Below are 22013 nucleotides of genomic sequence, written 5' to 3'. Positions count from 1 at the left end.
GCCTCGCCCCGCCCCGCCCCGCCCCCTGGCGTCCAGACGGCCAAAACGCGCCCGGGAGCCAAGGTATCCTCGGGCTTGCATTCCTAAAGCAGAGGTTGGGCTACGTAGGGTTGCCCGCTACCCCACCTGGAGGGACTCGAAAGCGGGTGGCTGGGAGACGCTGTGGAGCAGCGAGTTGATGGCTGGGAGGGAGGGGAAGGGGGCTGGCTTCTGGGCGGTGCAAAGTCTAAAAGGGGGCGCGGTCAGCGCCAAGCCTTCTCGCAGAGGCTGAGGCGGCCACGTCCCACTACCCAAGGTTGTAGAGGCGTCCCTCGGTTTGTTCTCGGGACCTCCAGACATGTCCGAGGTGAAGAGCCGGAAGAAGTCGGGGACGAAAGGAGCCCCGGCGGAGCCTGGGAAGCGGAGCGAGGGCGGGAAGAGCCCCGAGGCTCGGGGTGGTGGAGGCAAGGGCTGGGCCGACCCCCGGACCGGCGTGAGCCTGCTATCGCTGGGGACGTGCCTGGGCCTGGCCTGGTAAGTGGTCTGAGGCCGCTGGGCCGTGTCTGGCCTCCCGTGCTCGCCCTCTCCTTGGGCTCCCGCCTCTGCCCCAGACCCGCACTGCTCGGCATCCTGCTGACCTCCAGCTCCCAAACTTGCCGCTTCTGTTTCTCAGCATCAACCCCAAAGAAGGGAGGCCCAGCTTTTATTTTCCCTTTCGCTCATTTCTTGTACTGCCTGCGTACCTGATCGCCCAACTGGAGTTGAAGCTAATATTTGGGAATGAGGCAGCCATTAAGAGGCTTCCCTGGTGGTTCAGATGGTAAAGAATCTGCCAGTAGTTCAGGAGACCTGGGTTGGGAAGATCCCCTGGAGAAAGGAATGGCAACCCACTCCAGTATGCTTGCCTGGAGAATCCCATGGACAGAGGAACCTGGTGGGCTACATTCCTTGGGGTCCCAAAGAGTCGGACACAACTGAGCAACTAACACTTTCACTTCACTTTCACCATTAAGAAACGTACGTTCGGCCAAACTTCATTAAGCGCGTTCTTCACGACTGAAGCGTTCCCGGTTTTATAACCCGTTACTTCCTGTCCACTGTGCATTTGTGACAAATTTGCCCCACCCCATCAATGCCTTGTGGCAACGTTTACAACTTGAAAAAAAAAATCATTATGATCTTAAAGAACCAACGTTCATGATCATATCAAATTTTGGAGGAGTGCTCGTATTTGAATCAATGTGCATGCGTTCAAAGTCTATTCCTAAGTTACAGATTGAATTTTAGTATTGGAAAGCTACAAAAGTATAGAACTTGTGTTCACCTAAAAGTACATATATATAGTTTTTAAACCAAGCAAATAGCGATATATTGATGTCATAGGAAAAATGAATATTAAGAAATAACCTTACAACCAACTTATTTTCCTCATGCATATCCTTTAAGGTTCTCTTTCACTTTAATAACGAGACTGATGCTTTAGAGTTTCCCTCCATTTTTCACCGATTTTTGAAGTATTTAGAAGATAGTTACTCGTGTTCAAGAGTAATTGGATTCTAGAAGCGACCCCAGATGTCCTCTTGTCTAGATTATTTTTGATGCTAGTATTTGAAGTATACTGATCACTCATCGTGAGTCGAAGTCAATAAAATGTTACTAATACAATAAAGTGAAATGTTGATTATTAAATATTCTCTTCAAAGAGATAAATTGTTATCTTACTAATATAGTATATTTGTTTATTGAATATTGTGATCTTAAATGTACAGAATTAACTATTTTAAATAAACTGGTTTTTATGTCTTCAAATGCATGAGTTTCTTTGGGTAACTCTGGCAAAGTTGCTCAAAACTAGAACTTAATAGGCTAAAATATATAGGTTGCTTCTTTCTGGAACCTGATACAACTGGTCTTAGTTACTAAATTCATTAATTCTTATTAACTATCCAGAGATTCATATTCATATGAGATAAATTACTTCAGAAAATGTTCAGCTTTTCAATAATTTAATTACTATCCTGGGAAGGCACACTAATAGGAATCTATAAAGGAAAAAGCTGTTGAAAAGCAGACACTTAAGCTCAGGAATTTACTGTTAGTGCCTACAATAAAGAAACAAGTTATCTTCAAGTAGGAAGATTTTATTTGAACTGTGTCTTTGCAACATAATAAAACAATGCTCAAAGATTTCTAAAATGAGCAGAGTCAATGATTATTATTGCTCTGGTGAAATCTTTTCCCACAGGAGTTGAAGTATAAACTCAGTCACTATAGCAAATAGCTATTCGTGATAAATTTGGGAATAACAAATTGTTAAGACATTAGGAAGAATTTTATAAATAAGAAATACTTAGAATCTGAAAATACTAAAAAGCACACTGGAATTATAACTAAGCCACTGACATTTTTACCACTAGGATTAGCACCTAAAGATCGTTCTATTGAAAATGCTTACTATACTGGCACTGTCCTAGTTATTTAAATACAAAATTGAATATGTGTGCGTAATTACAGCTTAGAAGTGAGTCTAAGTTAGGGCAGAGATTTGAACCCTTGCACTGTCCGAGGAGGATTTCAAGGCATCAGTATTTCAGTATCTTCAAACCTTTAGTCTTTGGATCCTTGTTTGGAAAATAAACAGAGACAATTCCTAATAAAATGGTGATACGTAAACATTTCTCAGTTAAATGAAGTGCTGATAATCATCTTATGTCAGCTTAATAAGATGGAGATAAGAATTGCTCAGGACTGTAGGGCCTCAGTGTTGGTTTGCATACCTCATTTATAAATTCTTTAAGGACATTTTCCAGATAAGAGTATTGAAGACATTATGCTTTCAAAAAGTTTTTAAAGGTTATGAAGTTACTAAACAAGACACAAAATCTTAAAAGCTTATCTTATTACACAGAAATTTAGTCAACTAGAAGTTCCATTGTAAAATTTTAGGTTTCTTCTGGAAATTTAAACAGATTCCCTAATTGCTTTTATAAAAGTAGTTTGCCATAGCATTTGTGATAATTATGTATCAAAAGTCAAAAGCTCTTTCAACAATCAGATAATTCAGGATTTTTTTCCCTCTATCAACTAATACAACTCTATAAATCATTTATACAGCAAAATCTTGACTAACTCCATTTTTCAGCTTTTGTTGTCATTGGTCGAGTTTAAAAGACAGAGTTATCCTTTAATTGTCTTGATTTTTTTTTAATGGAATATGGTCATTGTTTTCCTGAACTTCAGTATTATGTTAAAAATGAAGTTGTGGTATGAACATGGCTAAATGGGTACTGACCCTAGTAGTGGCCCTGGAACTCCCGTTCTTGCAGAGGGTTCATGATAATAGCTTCTTTTGGGTTGCCTCTTTCTTGTTACTAATTGAAACAGAGCCAGAGAAAATCCTGTATATATAAATCCTCAATCAGCTGTCTGCCAACACAAGGAAATGCATAGTTTGTTCCTAAGGGCCCTGAATCTATATGAGACCTCTGTAAACTGTAATGGATTACGAAGGAGTCAGAAAGATTCTTTTTGTTAAGGCCTACACTAAGGTAACCAATTCATATAGAGCCTTTTCCTCTATATCCATACCTTTAAAATCTTTAACTATGATAGTGAAAACAGGCTGCAAAACATGGGGTAAGAGAGTGCTTCTTTTCCTTTTAGTGGATCTCATCCATTCATTCCATCCTTTGTTGGCTGTAAGCCCAAGGCTGGTTCAAACAGACCTGGAGCTTCTCATGATATCAAGTGTAAGTAGAAGGGAGCCCTGATCTATTTTACCACTCTAGGCTTGTCTAAAGATGGGAAACGCAGGTGCACAAAGCATTTCAAAAGAAAAAGTCAAGGTACTTAAAGAGAATAGTTGATGTTTTATGTCCAGGAACTGTAAAAACTTTATAAATATAAACCTATTGAATCTTTACAACACCCTAATCCCCATTTTACAGATGAGAAAACTAGCAAAGGGAAGTTAAATAACTTGCCCGGGGTGGTTGTACAGCTAGCAAATGGCAGAGCCAAAGTTGCCCAGCTTCCCATTCAGCCAGTATGATATGCTGCCCACCTTTACTATTAATCCACAAACAGGCCAAGATCCTAGAAATAGAAATCCCTAGTCCAGAGTTGTTTATAATCATTTTCTTTCTTCTCCGAGACCTTAGCAGACCCTAACTGTTGTCTTATCTAAGGGAAGGAAGATGGCAGTAAGGAGGTTTTGAACTGCTGCTGTTTGAAAATCCCTAAAACGAAACAAAGCACCGTGGGCACTAATCCGGATGCCAGTTTCAAAAATTACTGTTTCAGAATTGAAACCACCTTCTCTCAGTGTACATTTTTGGCTTCTAGAAAATCATCCTCTTCCTTAATGTTAAATGAGTTAATATTTATAAAGCTCTTAGAATAGTGTCTGGCTCTTCTAAGTGAAAAATAAACTGGGAATTCCCTGGTGGTCCAGTGGTTAGTGCTTTGAGCTTCCACTGCAGGGGGCTCAGGTTCATCCCTGGTTGGGGAACTAAGATCCCTCATGCCATGGGGTGTGGCCAAAAAAGAAAACAAATGTATTTTAACTCAACATCATACAGACCACTGTTGATTATTTTCATTACACACTAAATAAACTTTATACTTGTTTTTTCTTATATGCACTATTCATGTGTAGAAATGGTGAATTTTTTTTCCATTTTGGTGAGAAGCTAACTATGAAAAAAAAACAAATTATCATCAGAAATGATCACTCATATAATACAGTTTTCTTCAAGTTTTTGCTTAATATTTGAGATTGTGAGATGTGCAGAGATAACATTAAAAAGATTAAAGTGAGAAGTCCTGTAATGAATTTTAATGGATCAACCTTCACCAAAAGTTCCCTCTATAATAATGATTTTATTCTAAATGAACACATTGATCTATAGAACAAATCCATGAGTTAACACTGTGGAGTAATGGATAATAAAACCAATTCCTAAAATTAAGCATTTCTTTAGAGTGGTCTTTCTTCTTCCTCTCTGTCTTTTAAAAGCCAAGAATGAAATAGCCAATCAGAAAAGAGTTTTCTACACATCTTTCTTTGAAATTAGGATAATAATGTTTTCTAACAACTAGAAGTTTTGTTTAAAAGTTCATATTAACACACAGGAGAAGTCAATCTGTACTAATTATGCAACCTGGGCTTGCTTACTTAAATCACTTATCTCAGGATAAGTTATCAAAAGAAAATATTTCATCCAACATTGTAAACATTTGTTTAAAAACACAAAAAATCCATTTTAGTTTTGTACAGTTTTAAGTAACAGCCTAATGATGACTATGAGTTTGACTCACAAAACTCAGAAGTCTTTCACCTCTCCACTGAGTTTTGGAATCTTTAAATGTTTGCCTTTCACTCTGTCTTCCACTGTTGTGACAATAGTGTCAATTAGTCATTCTCAACTTGGCTGGGAGGTTTGAAAATTTATAATGTCTAAGTCACATCCCAAATCAACTAAGTCCAAATTTCTGTGGTAGGACTTAGACGTTACACATTTTTAAAGCTGCCAGGTGACTCCAATATGCAGTGAAGCTTTTGAACCACTGGCCCGCATACTCTGATTAAGTCACTCTTCCACTTCCTACTGGGCTTCACTTGTGGCTCACCTGGTAAAGAATCTGCACGCAATGTGGGGCACCTGGGCTCAATCCCTGGGTTGGGAAGATTCCCTGAAGAAAGGAACAGCTACTCACTCCAGTATTCTGGCCTGGGTCACAAGAAGTTGGACATGACTGAGCAACTTTCACTTCACCTCCGGTTCCTATGGTTTTGCTCCACTGCTTTTTTATTTTGCCACACCACAGGGTTTGCCACTTTTGAGATCTTACTTCCCCGACCAGGTATTGAACTCCAGCTCTCGGCAGTAGAGCGCCGAGTCCTAACTACTGGACCACTAGGGAATTCCCTATGCCACTGCTTTTTGATGACTCAGTTCAGTTCAGAGTCGTGCCCGACTCTTTGCAACCCCATGGACTGTAGCACACCAGGTTTCCCTGTCCATCCCCAACTCCTGGAGCTTGCTCAGACTCAAGTCCATCGATTTGGTGGTTTGATAACAATAAATACACAAAGAATTTCAGCTGCTACTTTTTCTGGGCCCAAAGAATTGAGTCAAAATAGCTTAACCAAAATGGTGCTAAATCCAAAACATTCCGTTTGTGCCTGGCCATTTCAAGTCCTTACAAACAAAAGTTTATTTATTGTTTTTAAGATTGGGATAATTTTTATGTGCTTCTACCCTTTACCAGATGGAGAATACGTTCCAATTTTAGATTGGCATCTAAAGGACACTTATGCAGCTCATAATTTAGAGAATAATCAACTGTACATATTATACACCTTGAAAAGCATATGTGTTCTATTGTCACATGGACAATGATTCCTGTTTTCAGTTTTGACTCCTGATATTTTTTGACTTCTAATAATCATCACCTCTCTCTTCCACTCCACTGCTTTTTCCTCTTTTCCTACAGTTTTATTTTAAAATGCTTTTTTAACTTAGATAACTTTTGCTTCTCCTACATCTCAGTTTAAAACACTTATTTTCTAGATATTTCTCAAATATTGCCTTGAAAAAATAGTAGAGATCACATATCTCACTCGAAATAATTCATTATTTCTTTCTTCCAAATGTTTCTTGCATGTAATTTCTATTACAGATGTTTCCCCATCTCACTTACTGAGCTGTTAACTTGAACAAGGGCAGTGTTTCACTCTTATTTGCATGTACCATTAAACCAGCACCTAACTACATGTCAAGCTCTCCCAACGTTTGCTGAAATAAACTCATGTTTGTTGAAATAAACTACCTATACCAGAATTTATGTTGTCCTTCCCAGAAGTGGGCAAAAATACTGCTTTAACATTCAGCCTTTAGTGGGTATGAATTAGAAAATAATGACTTTTTTTCACCTTTTCTAGGTTTGTATTTCAGCAGTCAGAAAAGTTTGCAAAGGTGGAAAACCAATACCAGTTACTGAAGATGGAAACCAGTGAATTCCAAGGGCTTCAAAGTAAAATCAGTTTAATTTCAGAAAAGGTAATTATTAATTGACATATCTGGAGAGATTTTACCATTTTTCTTCCCCATTGCAACCCTTCTACCCCAGTTCATAAATTCTTTTTTCCTGCCTTTTAGACCATTAGTACTTTAACCGTTGCTGTTTTTCCTACTTCTTCACATTCTCCCTTCAGTCTAAGCTAACCTTAGATTACATTTTGAAAGGACAAGACTCTTCTTAATATATAATAAATGTTATTGTTTAAAAGGACCAATCTTCTTATATTGATGTGACCTCAACTTTCTATTTATATATCAAATGTCTAGGGTGCTGAAAATATAATTGATTTTTAGGTATAAACTTAGAATAGGAGTAGCTCTTGTTGGGCAAAGATCCACCAGTTTTTGTTTTATTTCTACTTGGTAAGTATATACATATTCATATGCATATAAGAATGACTAACCTAAAATAAGGGGCTTCCCCAGTGGCTCAGATGGTAAAGAGTCTGCCTGCAATTCAGGAGACACGGGTTCTATCTCTGGGTCAGGAAGATTCCATGGAGTAGGAAATGGCAACCTACTCCAGTATTCTTGCCTGGGAGATGCCATGGACAGAGGAGCCTGGCGGGCTACAGTTCATGAGGTCACAAAAGAGTCAGACACAACTTAGTGACTAAACAACAACAAACCTAAAATAAATATTGATTATAGCCAAAAGAAAATTAAAATCCAAATTTATATTGTATTTCTTCAAGCTGTAAATGGAAATGCATTATTACTGTGATTTTTAGAAATGTGAGACAGATAAAAAAAGTTTTAACTACCTACTTGTCCCAAAAGAGGGTCAGGTGCAACCAGTAAGGCATCAGGTGGGCCTTGTCTGGCTACCAGGGAGCAAGCTATCATTGGGAAATATGGCTTGTTTTTTTCATTTATTCATTCACTAAACCTTTACTCCTGTCATAAGATAGAAAAGGACTTGTGTTTGGCACCAGGGTAAGCAAGGATGTTGCAAAAATAGAAATTAAATAGATAGCCTAAGTTCCTGCAGCCTGATGCACAGAATGAGCCTAAAATTCCCCAGAAGAAAAGAATCATGGATGAAAATTATCCCTCACACATGCCAGTGAATTGCGTGGAGCATGAGTTTAGGGGCCTCTGGGAAGCTGTTGCAAGACTTTGTATTTTGACCTAGGGCTCAAGATGAAATCTGATTATAGTTATCTAAAGCCCTCTAATTAGAGCAAACATGATGGAAAAATTCCAGGAAATAGAAACTTCATGTACTTAAATGCTATTGAAGAAAGATTTCCTTTTTTTTCAGCCATGTCACACAGCATGCAGGATCTTCATTTACTGACCAAGGATTGAACCCTTGCTCCCTGTAGTGGAAGCTCAGAGTCTTAACTGCCAGAGAAGTCCCAAAGATTTCCTTTTTAAATTTGGCAGCAATTAAATAGATTTTGCAAGCAATAAGAATATATTTTACAGCACAGGGAAATATAGCCATTAGTTTGTAATAACTTCAAATGGAATATAATCTATAAAAATATTTGAATCACTATGTTGTACACGTGAAACTAATATAAAATTGTTAATCAACTATACTTCAATTAAAAGTAAATAAATAAATGCTTTTGAAGCAGATATTTAAAATATCATCCTAGGATCCAAGAAATATTCCATCTTCACATAGTTCTTTCTCTCCCAAGCTGCCCTATGAGTAATTTAACAATAGCTGCCTCTTTACAAAGCAGGCCCTTAAAGGCCAGCTTAATACAGTAGGAGGGAAAACAGCTAGACATGGGCTCTCACAAAACTGTGTGACCTGGGAAAAATCACTTTAACTTCTCTTGGCCTCTATTTCATCACTTGTTACATGAGAGTAACAAAACTTTTATTAAAATCAAATGAGATACAATATATATGCAAACTCTTTGAAAACTTTCAAGCAGTAGTAAATTTAAGAATTTAACTTTTTTAAAAAAATGAAAAACTATTAAAATATATTCACAGCCCATAAATGCTAACTACTGTGGTGTTCCAGGACTTCCTTGGCTCAGCAGTAAGGAATCTGCCTGTGATACAGGAAACATAGCAACCCACTCCAGTATTCTTGCCAGGAAAATCCCATGGACAGAAGAGTCTGACGGGCTACAGTTCATAGGGTCGCAAAGAGTCAGACATGACTGAGTGTGAGCACCAGTCACTCGTTAATTGCAGATTAAATCTTGAGACCTTTATTATCCTGAAAAGTTGATCTTGTCCTTGGGGTCTCCTGGGTTATACTGCCTCTAGGTTATAGTGATACTCTGGTGAACAGCCTAAACAGGAAATTATCTTGCATGTGTACAAAGTCGCTTCAGTCGTGTCCAACTCTTTGTGATCCTATTGACTATAGCCTGCCAGGCTCCCCTGTCCATGGGATTCTCCAGGCAAGAATACTGGAGTGGGTTGCCATGCCCTTCTCTGTGTGAACTTCCCGACGCATGGATCAAAACAGCGTCTCTTATGTCTCCTACATTGGCAGGCAGAGTTCTTTACCACTAACTCTACCTGGGAAACCCAAACAAGAAATTACCTTAGTTAAAGATAAGCTTGTCTCTTCAAAATGCTGCTAATAAGACAACTAAACATAATACTGTTACCAATGTACAAGTATTTCTCAGAACTGCTTTTTAAAGGAACTTGCATTATGGCTACATGTGTACATTAAAAATAATTTTTAAACAAAGTTTCAGAATGACACTGTTTATGCATTGTTCCCAGTATCACCTAGAACTGCTTAAGGTCCTGACTGGGGTAGATCCAGGAGGTTTCCTGGATGTTTTTCCTCCTAAACATCAAGAAACATGTTCTTTAGACCCTGAGATATGAGCACTGCTGCTGCTACCGCTGCTAAGTCGCTTCAGTCGTATCCGACTCTGTGCAACCCCATAGGCAGCAGCCCACCAGGCTCTGCCGTCCCTGGGATTCTCCAGGCAAGGATACTGGAGTGGGTTGCCATTTCCTTCTCCAGTGCATGAAAGTGAAAAGTGAAAGTGAAGTCTCTCAGTCGTGTCCGACTCTTAGCGACCCCATGGACTGTAGCCTACCAGGCTCCTCCATCCGTGGGGTTTTCCAGGCAAGAGTACTGGAGTGGGGTGCCATTGCCTTCTCTGATATGAGCACTACAAATAGTCATAAGACATGGTCTCCTCCTCTAAGGAATTTAGAAACTTTCATAGCTTCACCAGTTTATCAGCCTATTAGAGTCAGATTTGAGAGTCTAAACCTCCTCATTGCCTCCAGACTTCTGATTTCTCCTCTAAGCATGCCTTCTCCCTGTGCTAATTCTGGCATGACACAAATCATCATCTACTGTGATTTTCATTGTTGTTAATTCGTTTGTCTCCTTCACCACTCCTTAGAGCAAATGCTGTCTTTTTTCTCTGTATCCTTAGTTCCTAATAGTGAAACAGAGTACACTCAGTACATCTTATTAGGGATCCAGAATACATGACATAGAAGATCCAAAACACTATCTCCCCTATCAAATTGTGAAGTCAAGGACTGTCAATATCTATATTTTTATATTCAGTGTCTAGCTCAAGTCTGGTATAGAGTGAATACTCAAGAATTCTTGAATTATATGTGCTAAACGCCAAATAAGTGGTAAATATGTAATACAATAGGTGCTACAGGAATCCAGGCTCTCAGAGCGAGGACCATGAAGGAAAGCTGCACAGAGGAGCTGAGGCCTGGCCTGAGTCTTGCACAAAGGAAAGAACTTAGCTAGGCAAAGTGGAAGGAAAATAACGTATAGAGGGGTTATAGAATTTGGCACTTCCTCCTAGGAGTATGAGGAAGTAGTAAGGTTTTTTTTAATGTTGTACCATGATGTGCATCTGGAGAAGGAAATGGCAACCCACTCCAGTATTCTTGCCTGGAGAATTCCATGGACAAAAGAGCCTGGCAGGCTACAGTCCATGGGGTCACAAAGAGTCAGACATGACTAAGCGACTAACACACACACACGATGTACACAGCAGTTTTTAAAATCTTAAATCTGGCTGTAGTGTGTAGGATGATTTAGAGGAAGTAACTAGAAGCAGGTATTAGATATCATTTCTATAATATTTTCCTTGGTCATTGAAGTTTGGTTTGGACACCCTATGTAATTGCTTCCATTACTCTTTCCCTGTTAAGCGCATGTAAACTTCACTTTCTCTCCAGTTAAGCTAAACTGGGCAAGGGCAGAATTGTGTCTTGTACAGTGCTATGTCTTCAACATAATGCTTCAGACATTTGATAAACTAAAGATTGTTTCCAGGCCTTCCTGTAGTCTGTAAGGCTGTTATCTGTGTGTGAGGATAGACTAAGAAAGAGGTCCTCAACTTAGTCCTTCTATATTCTGGGCATATTAGGAGATGCCAGGAGCTTACCATAATTTATAGATATTTAAATATTTATACTTTTAGATATTTGCTATTTACCATAATTTATAGATACTTAGAACACTTTACTATTTGACATGAGTTGTCTCTGTAAACTGATCTTTTAATTCACTTTTTGCCTTTGTGATAGCTATAAGATCTGATTCTGGTACCTTTTCTGCAAAAACTCAGTCAACAAATTTCTTTTCAGGCAGGAAGTCTTCCAGAGTCATAGAACTTAGGAAAGTTAACAAATTTTATAACTAAATCAGTTTCTAAAAAGCCAAGTAACTCTTAAAATGACAATTAAGTTGATTTACATTGGAATTAAAAAAGAAGGAAATGTGATATATTTCAGGCTTCTTTAACATTATTTGGAATATTTGAAAGTGCACAAATAATCAATATTGAGGATTAGAAGGTCCGATGTTTATAGTTTGCCCTCCATATCCATAGGTTCTGCATCCAAGTGTTCAATCATGGATCAAAAAATACTTGAAAAGAAAACATCCAGAAAGTTTAAGAAAACAAAATCTGAATTTGCCATTCACTGGCAACTCTTGACATATCATTTGCATTGTATTAGGAATTATAAGTAGAGATGATTTAAAGTTTGTAATACTCAAACACTGTGCCATTTTGAAGCGTTTTATATGAGGGATTTGAGCATCCATGGACTTCAGTATCCACAGGGAAACCAATCCCACACAGGTGGATACCAAGGGATGAGAAACAGCTGTATTTTTATACCATAGCCCTAATCTATTAAATGTGTTTTAAATATTTTTTTAAAAAAACTATTAAGTAATAATTATTTTTGCATGATTCTGATGTACTTGGATATTTTAGACATCTTCAGAACTTGAACTTGGCACATTGTTGTTAAAGTGTGTTTCCCTAATATAAAAGTTATTAAGTAGCCTTGGGAATTGTTTTGTGTTATAAATGCAGCTTGCCTCTACTGAAAGTATCCTGCAGGAAGCTACATCCTCCATGTCTTTGGTGACCCAGTTTGAGCAGGAAGTAGCCACCCTCCAAAGAATCATGCATGACATTCAAAACAGTGAAGAGATGCTCACCCAAAAGATGAAAAGCCTTAATGAGAAATTCCAGAATGTTACAGATTTCTGGAAGAGAAGCCTGGAAGAAATGAATGTTAATACAGACGTTTTCAAATCAGAATCAAAACATATACATTCTCAAGTCACTGTCCAAATTAACTCAGCTGAACAGGAAATAAAACTGCTCACTGAAAGGCTGAAAGATTTGGAAGATAGCACAGTAAGAAATATTAGAACTATACAGAGACAAGAAGAAGAGGATCTTCTGCGAGTAGAGGAGCAACTTGGCTCCGACACAAAAGCGGTGGAGAAGTTAGAGGAGGAACAGCATGCTCTCTTTGCCAGAGATGAAGACCTGAGTAACAAACTCTCCAGCTACGAACCCAAAGTTGAAGAATGCAAGACACATTTGCCGACAATTGAAAGTGCTGTTCACTCTGTTCTGAGAGTCTCTCAGGATCTGATCGGGACAGAAAAGAAAATGGAAGACCTGACCCTTCAGATGTTTAACATGGAAGATGATATGCTGAAAGCAGTATCTGAAATCATGGAGATGCAGAAGACCCTTGAAGGAATTCAGTATGACAATAGCATATTAAAGATGCAGAATGACCTGGATGTTCTCAAAGGAAAAGTTCACGATTTTATAGTATATTCAAGCACAAGAGAAAAGGGGACTCCAGAAGAATATAATCTAGAAAATAAAGAAATCGATAGTGATTTCTAAATGCACTGCATTTATTCTGATGAACCACACTATTATGCACAAGCTGATTAGCTCCAGGCTTTTGAGTTACTTCCATATGCCTCACTTCATCCTAAATTATTAGAAAGTAAGTGAGATACCACAAAAATGGATTATTCAAATAATCAAACCATATCTTTCTAAGCAATAAAACTTTTCATTTTAACCGTTTTAAATAGAGATATTTTTAAAATATGTTTCTCTGCTTTTTTGAAGTATATACTTAATATTTTTAAATGTCTTTCTGATAATTGTGTGTCTGCTCAATCTCTCAGATGTGTCCAAATCTTTGCGGCCCATGGACCGTAGCCCACCAGGCTCTTCTTTCCATGGAATTTTCCAAGCAAGAATGCCGGAGCAGGTTGCCATTTCCTATTCCAGGGAATCTTCCTGACCCAGGGATGGAACCTGAGTCTCTAGTGTTTCCTTCATTGGAAGGCAAATTCTTTACCACTAGCACCACTTGGGAATCCCCTTTCTAATAGTTATTAGACATTATTATGAATTTCATCTGTTATATTGGACCCCAATATATTAATGTCCCTAAGAGCTATTGAGGGGTGTTTATCTCCTTACTCAATGACCTCAGTTTGCTGTTTTTAAAATCTTAATGTCTCTTCCTTATACCTTTTCTGTCACTTGAAAAAGTGTTGCATTGACCTGATCTCACCATCAGGTTGATCAGTAATGTGTTTGCCTCCGCCAGATCTTCATTTCTGTTGCAGTTTACTGCAGGCTAAGAATCCAGACAATTTTGTCCAAAATAAAACATGCCTGGGGTGCTTTGCAATGAATTAATATGCACTTTTTGGAAACTAAGGAGCCTGGGAAACATTTTTACTTTTTGTTAAGGTTCTAAACTGTTATAGATAATTGTAAGAACCTTTTTTTAAAAGAGTAAACATGTTCTTTCTGAAGAATTTCCCTTTGAATTAAGTGTGCATCCTTTGAAGTATAGACTTTGGGAACATCTTTGTATACTTTTATTTTTTTTAAGGTTCTTAACTGTGTTACAGACTCTTGAGTTTGCTCAGTACGTGATCACTAGATAAATTACTTTACTTATAATAAAAATATACCAATAAACCTGTGGCATATTTTAAAGAGGAAAAACCAGCATAATGAGAAATGATATGATAATTATGGTAATTAAAAGTGTGTCATTATTTTAGAGTCCCCAAACCAATCACCCAACCAAATTTGTTTCATGCAGTGATTTTATTTTTTATTTTATTTTTAAATTAATTTTTATTGGAGTATAGTTGCTTTACAGTGTTGTGTCAGTTTCTACCGTACAGCATACACAAAATTTTAATTTACACAAAATTATATAATAGAGTCACAAGGAATAAAACATGGACGTATTGAGGTGAAATTAAGGGGAGGTCTAGACAGATTTTTGCAATAATGATAATCAGAAACATACAGGTTTGGGGGAGCACGTAAGATGTTATTGGTAAACTGATGTATCAAGACCTATCTATGGCTGATTCATGTTGAGGTTTGACAGAAAACAACAAAATTCTGTAAAGCAATTATCCTTCAATAAAGAAAGAAAGAAAGAAACTGAAAAAAAAAAGTGTCCAAGGTTGGAGTTGAAAACAGAGTTAATTTTCAGCTTGCACACAGCAGTTAAGTTCTTATTTCTTCTTGCCAAAAACCAATGATAGTCCTAGTTTTGTGATGCAGTTTCAGTGGAATTAAACACAAAGAACTTGACAGCAGTCAGTTACAAAAGATAGGTGTGGTCAAGTGGTTTTATTATGTAAATATGTACATTTTTGGAAAAGTTCCAAATGAATGCTACATTGGGATTAGGAAGACTTATAGTAGACAGCCAGAAAAGTAAGCCTGAAAGAGTGCTACTATTAAGGAGCATACCATTAATTTCTGGAATCGTAACATTAAATTTCTTGACTTCTGAATGTCTAAATTCTTGTCTGTGTGCTCTGGCAAATTGTATTTGTTTTTCTTTATTTTCACACTCATAAAATAGATTATAAAGTTAGCCAAAACTGTTTCGTTTCAGCCTCCATCCTGCCAGGACAGATAAGATCTCTTGTACTCTTCAGTTTTATATATTTACCTATTTTTTGGCATGTCACCAGATTTGATACATCTTTATTATTAACTAGAATATGTGTCATAGTGATGGTTACAGAAAACAAAATGGAAATAAGGTGGTCACTGAGCTCTATAGTGACAGTTACAAGGAATATGAAAGCTACACTTCTGCAAGTATTTCTTGAGAAAATATTGTGTGCATGTATGTACACATGTATATATTCCTTTATTCAGGCATTTTCCTATTAAAAAATGTAATTATAGAGATTTAAATGTACCTAATTTGTTTTCCCGTGTTTCTTAAATTCATTTATTTAACACAGATACTTGAAATTTCAGAAAGTTCCCTAATGTATCAAATATTACACTACATTATTAGTCTTTCCTTTAAGGAAGATTACCATGTTCTAAGACACATTTTTGTATCTTTGTAATTAATAATAAATTTTATATCAGTTTCTTCTAGAATACTGTGTCACTTTTTTCAATAGCACATATAAATCACTTACAAAACAAGCACCTTTTTTTTTTAAAGTTTAAAAGTGTATTTACCCCGCTTAGTGTCTATGCTGAGAGCTTTGTACTTCTCTTTAATAAGTCCTATTCGTTTGCAAAAAAAAAAAAAAGTGTATTTGTAGTAATAGTTCCTTAAATTTTGTGTTAAGGTGAGAAGCTGTTGACTAAAGGTGAATTTTTATATTTTACAATGAAAAATGTTGATTTATTAGCCTGTATGGTTTGCTAGAAAACTAAATTTGTAAGATACAAAGTTCATGTTTTTGGTTTGTGTTTTTGGGAGAGGGGCGGGGACGGGCTGTACTGTGTGACTTTTGGGAAATCTTGGTTCCCTGACCAGGGATTGAACTGGTGCCCTTGGCAGTGAAAGTGCAAAGTCCTAACCACTGGACCACCAGGGAATTCCCAATAGCATTATTTTAATTTTAATCTAATTGTAGGTCTTTGTATGACTCTATAATCTTGAGCAAATATTATTATGTTGTCATTATAAACTAATGATGCTCCAAATTCACCAAACACATTTGATGTGCTCTGCAAATTCACCCAGCATCTGTTTCAGTTCAGCTATGAACTGTTAATTTCACACAAGTCAAAATGCTCCATCCCAGCTTTACAAAGCAGAGGAAGACAGAACCAGCCTTCTGGAGCCTATTATGTGTCCCACTGCTAGAAAGCCTAGGGTCCGTCATCACCCTAACAGTTCTGCGTATTGAGTACCTACCCTGTCCCAGTCATTGTGCTACGCACTTTGCATGTGTTATTGCAAATTCTCACCACAGCTTTGCTAGCTATGAGACCCCCTTTTACAAATGAGGAGACAGATCAAGATTCCGAATCGTACAATCTCGCTGCTGAGTCTGTCCAACTCCAAAGGCCACTCACCTCCCATTGTACCTGCTGCTGTTCAACCAAGGAGGAAAAAAAAGAAATCGGCTATCAGTAGCACTATCTTGAGAATTCAAAAGGCTGTAATTCAGCCAAATGTGTCCACTACTATGTTGCCATTAAACTAGATATAAGTCCCTCAAAAGTTTTAACTGGGCCTAAAATTATGTGGGCCTTGGGTGTAAGAAGGAATCAATAGATGTTTAGGAAAACTGAGAAAAGCAGTAGAAGAGAAAAAAACTTTAGAGTGGAATCTTTTAATCTAGGCTTTGCCACTAACTCTGTGTGTTTTGGGGTACTCTGGGGGCTCAGTTTTTTAATTTGTAAAATGAGGGAATTATACTAAATAATTTCTAAAATCTCTTCTGGCTTTACAGTGTACAATGGCAGTCAGTCATGTCCAACTTTTATGAACCCGTGGACCATAACCCATCAGGCTCCTCTATCTATGGGATCCTCCAGGCAAGAATACTGGCGTGGGTCCCCACTTCCTTCTCCAGGGGATCTTCCCAACCCAGGGGTCGAACCTGGGTCTCCTGCATTGCAGGCAGATTCTTTACTGTCTGAGCCAGCTGGGAAGCCCCTTCTGGCTTTAAGTGGTTTTAAATTCTAGAGATCAATAAAATTTCCAGGTCTCTTGGTATGGTTCAAAAATCCTTTAGCAAAGTTTTTGGAAGGCCGATTGGATCCAAAAATCATTCCCTTGACTTACGTTGCTTTGGCTTGAAGATTAAGACAATGTTTAACATTACAGGGCAGCATCTAGCTGCTTCTTCTTGTTTAGTCGCTAAGTTGTGTCCAACTCTTAGCAAATTCAATGGACTGTAGCAGGCCAGGCTTCTCTGTCCTCCACTATCTCCTAGAGATGTCCATTGAATCAGTGATGCTATCTAATCATCTCATCCTCTGTCGCCCCCTTCTCTTCCTGCACTCAATCTTTCCCAGCATCAGGGTCTTTTCCATTGAGTTGGTTCTTCTCATCAGGCGGCAAAATTGGAGCTTCAGCTTCAGCCACAGTCCTTCCAATGAATATTCAGTGTTGATTTCCTTTAGGATTGACTGATTTGATTTCCTTGCAGTCCAAGGGACTCTCAACAGTCTTCTCCAGCACCACAATTTGAAAGCATCTAGCTTAGTACCTTGTTTATGTGATAGGAATAGGAATATTAGTAAATATTTAAATTACTGGGTGAATCTTTTGAGCTGCTGATAGACTCCAACTCTTCTGTTCATCTTAAGCAAATAGCTTAAACAAGCTGTTATGTAATAATAATTAAACATAATTCAGTGAAGTAATTTCTAGGCTATTCCTATACTGTATTGAGTTTCTATTTTAGTGAAGACCAACAGAAGTTCATAATATACTGTTTTTATAAGCTGACAAGTGAAACAAAGAAGCTTACTATCAGTTTCTTAATGATCTAATACTTCTAAGAATAAAGTTAGCCCTTTCTTAGATGTCTTCATTGTTTAATACTGTTAAGTTATATCTACTTACCAGAATAGATACATTAATAAATGATAACCTAGAATGAAATAGGTGAAAGTAAGCCCTCTCCTGTTACCTTTGAGAATCTCTTTCAGCAAATATAATTTGTTGCAAAAATTTCCCCTAAAAAATAAAACTTAAGGTTTTGCAACCACTGCTTGATTTCCTTCCTAGCTGTGGCTATTCGTTACTGTCACACCCACTATAACATTTTCACAATATAACTTCTTTACTAAGATAAAAAAAAAAAAAACCTTTGGGCCACCTTCCCCACTACTAATCAATACTGCATAAACCTATTGAGAAAAATCTTAAAATATATTTTGGAACCAAATATATATGATGGGGCAAGAAGGGGGTCTTGAGGCTTTGAATTAACTTTTTTACTGCCCCATTTCAGCTTGTCATTTCTTTGCAACTATATGACTTCTCCTTTTTTAAGCCGCCATAAAAATAATATTCCAAACATATTAAATATTTATTTGTATTAAGTAGAACTAAGTTAATGTTACCAAAATAACTCCAGCAGGTTACCTGAGTGAACCAGGCAAATGCAATTTAAGAAAGATGATTCATAAAAAACATACTGAAGAAATACAATTATTTTGGAAAAAACTTGCTGACTTTAAACTACATATTTTGTAAAAAAAAAATTTCAGTATACGTATTTGTTTTTTTATTCCTTATTTTTTCTGAATTTTAAATAATCTATTTACATGATTTTTCTTTCCCAAACTAAGTGACAAACTTTCTGAAAGCAGAAACTGTTGATCAAACTAGTACATATCAGCACAGTAAATGTTGCTGAATGAAGCTGGTTTTGATTCTTAGTAGGAAGCTATAGACAATTTTCACTTTAAAACAATGCTTTCCTAGGAAACAAGCTGAAAGTTAAATGTGCTTAAGTTGAACAACTGACTCTTAATGTTATAAATGGAATTCCTTTTCACAATGTATATCTGTTTGGACACAGGCTTTGACAATAGATTTTACATTAATTTTTTTTCTTCATAGTTTAGCACACAGCACACAGGTGTAAGTTAATCTTCTGATTGAAACTTAATTGAAACCTGACCTGTGTTTTATTTTTTAATTAAGTAAATTTGGCATATAACATTGTGTAAATTTAAAGTGCACAGCATGATACTTTTAATACATTTATATATTCAGTCACCAGAAGGGAGGATATCCTGCCAGTTATGACAACATGGATGGATTTTGAGCATGTGTGTTTTAATTTTTAGTTTTGTATTGTTCATGATACTTACCCATCTTATCACCATAATCAGCACTTTAATTTTCCCCTTTTCCTCTTAACTTTATTAACTAACAGCACAATGCACCAAAACTTCAAATATTCAAAATACAATAAAATAACTCAGCTTCCCCCAAACCACTATGTAACACATATACACAACAACAACAACAACAAAAATAACAACTTGAAGTTTTTCCAGGCAGTTGTGTGGCTCAAAATGTTCATCAGCTAATGTGTCTAACTTAAACCAAAACAGTTAAGAGACATCAATTTTCAATGGATGGTGGGGAAGGATGATGGCATTGAAAAACCCAAAAGGTGAGAGTGACTTGTATTTGGAATCATGGGATTTTAGAACCTTGGAGATAATTGTTTGTTGTTTTGTTTTTACACATCCATCATCTCTGTTATTTAACTACTGAACTGAGTTGAAGCCACAGCTGAAGCTGTGCTCATCTTTATGTCCCTCAGACTTCACATACCTAACAACATACTAGGAACTTAGAGATCACTAATTAAATGGAATTAGTTCAATACCCCAAAAAAGTTTTCATGAAAGTAATTCGATAATAAAGTCCCTTCATTCTGGCACTTGTTATACCTACAAACAAACTTGTGTTTAGAGGTCATGTTGACTTGTTTGATCCCAATTTATTTATTTTTAATTAATTTCTACTGAAGTATAGTATAGTTGTGATAGTTTCAACTGTACAGCAAAATGCATCAGCCACTTTCCTTTTTTATATATGCCCCCTCCGTTTTGGACTTCCTTCCCATACAGGTCACCACAGTGTAGAAAGCTGAGTTCCTTGTGCTGTACAGTATGTTTTCATTAGTTACCTATTTTATACACAGTGTCAGCAGTGTATGGCCTCTCAAATTTACCACAGCTCATCCGCAGGAGGGGCTTCTCTGGTGGCTCAGACAGTAAAGAATCTGCCTGCAATGCAGGAGACCTGGGGTCTATCCCTGGGTCGGGAAGATCCCCTGGAGAAGGGAATGGATACCCACTCCAGTATTCTTGCCTGGAGAATTCCATGGACATAGGAGCATGGCCAGCTATAGTCCATGAAGTCACAGAGTCGGACATGAAAGAACAACTAACACACACACACACACACACACACACTTACAGGTGGCTTCCTCCTCCCTTCTCCAGCAACTGAAAAAATATCATTGTCCCTCACTGAGCTCATTTTGTCCCTGTGCTGAGGACTGAAAGTGCAAAAAGAACTGGAAAATGCCATTTGTAGTAACATGAAATTTCTTTAATGTTTTCCTTCCTATTCATTAGCAATACACAATGCATCTTTTACCAAACGCTTTCCAGAACTGTAGTAACTTTATAGTTAAAAATGACACCTAAAATTTAAGTTGTATCTTAACTGTTAAGTTTTTAATCAATTTAATTATTCTGGTACTATATTTTCTTACAGTGTCAGAAGTCTGAAGCTATCATAGAACAATTGAAAGCTTTTCAAATAATTACTCATCTAAAGCATCTACAGGAGGAAATTTATGAAGTGAAAACCTGGTCCAACAGGATACGTGAAAAGCAGGATATACTGAACAACAATCTGACGACAGTTTCTCAAGATGTTGCAAAAGTAGACCGAAGTACAACTTCCATGGCAAAAGATGTTGGTCTCAAGATTACAACGATAAAAACAGACATACGACGTATGTCAGGTTTAGTAACTGATGTAATGTCATTGACAGATTCTGTACAAGAACTGGAAAATAAAATAGAAAAAGTAGAAAAAAATACAGTCAAAAACATAGGTGACCTTCTTTCAAGTAGCATTGACCGAACAGCAATGCTCCGAAAGACAGCGTCTGAAAATTCGCAAAGAATTAACTCTGCTAAGAAGATACTTTCTGAGCTACAGGGTGATTTCAACAAGCACACAGATAGGTTTTTAAGCTTAGAAAGTGACAGAGCGAAAGTCCTGAAGACAGTGACTTTTGCAAATGATCTAAAACCAAAGGTGTATAATCTAAAGAAGGATTTTTCCCGCTTGGAACCATTGGTAAATGATTTAACACTACGCATTGGGAGACTGGTTACTGACTTACTACAGAGAGAGAAAGAAATTGCTTTCTTAAAAGAGAAAATATCTAACTTAACAACAGTCCGAGCTGAGATTAAAGATATGAAAGATGAGATAAAACACATTTCAGATATGGATTAGACTGAAATTATTTAGATTAGACTGAAATAACGCTTTTTAATAGGACCTCTGTCATGTTATAAAAAGATTGACAGCCGAAAATAATGAAATTTTGGAGTAAATATTATTTTGTAGTAGGTTCTATTTTGTACAGTAAAAAGAAAAATTTTTGAAGGACTAAGCACTTGATTTCCCAAAATAAATGTGCTAAAACATGTTTAGAACTTTATACAAAATGTGTTTGCAACTTTATATAGCAAGGACCTTATGTATTCCCCTTACATACACACTCATGCATTTACATGCACGCATGCATGCATACTAAGTCGCTTCAGTCCTGTCCGAGTCTTTGTGACCCTATGGACTATAGCCCTCCAGGCTCCTCTGTCCGTGGGATTTTCC

General features: G+C 37.2%; 1 protein-coding gene across 2 annotated transcripts; it reads left to right on the top strand.

The window, feature by feature from the left end:
- The first annotated feature begins 260 nt into the window (after positions 1–260).
- IKBIP (IKBKB interacting protein) lies at positions 261–21847 on the top strand. 2 transcript variants are annotated; one of them, XM_081595368.1, is made up of 3 exons: positions 261–513; positions 6926–7043; positions 20877–21847. In XM_081595368.1, exons 1-3 carry the CDS (start codon positions 338–340, stop codon positions 21630–21632), a joined length of 1050 nt encoding a protein of 349 aa, XP_081451494.1. In that variant the 5' UTR covers positions 261–337; the 3' UTR covers positions 21633–21847. The 2 variants fall into 2 exon arrangements, with proteins under 2 accessions (XP_081451494.1, XP_081451493.1); XM_081595367.1 differs by lacking the exon at positions 20877–21847 and adding an exon at positions 12371–14804.
- The last annotated feature ends 166 nt before the right edge of the window (positions 21848–22013 follow it).

Source organism: Giraffa tippelskirchi, chromosome 4 (genome assembly GCF_054371585.1).
Source record: "Giraffa tippelskirchi isolate mGirTip1 chromosome 4, T2T-mGirTip1v1.2.pri, whole genome shotgun sequence".
NCBI classification, from domain to species: Eukaryota; Metazoa; Chordata; class Mammalia; order Artiodactyla; family Giraffidae; genus Giraffa; species Giraffa tippelskirchi.
The sequence above is the reverse complement of the archived record's forward strand: the minus strand, read 5'-3'. Positions and strand labels throughout refer to the sequence as shown.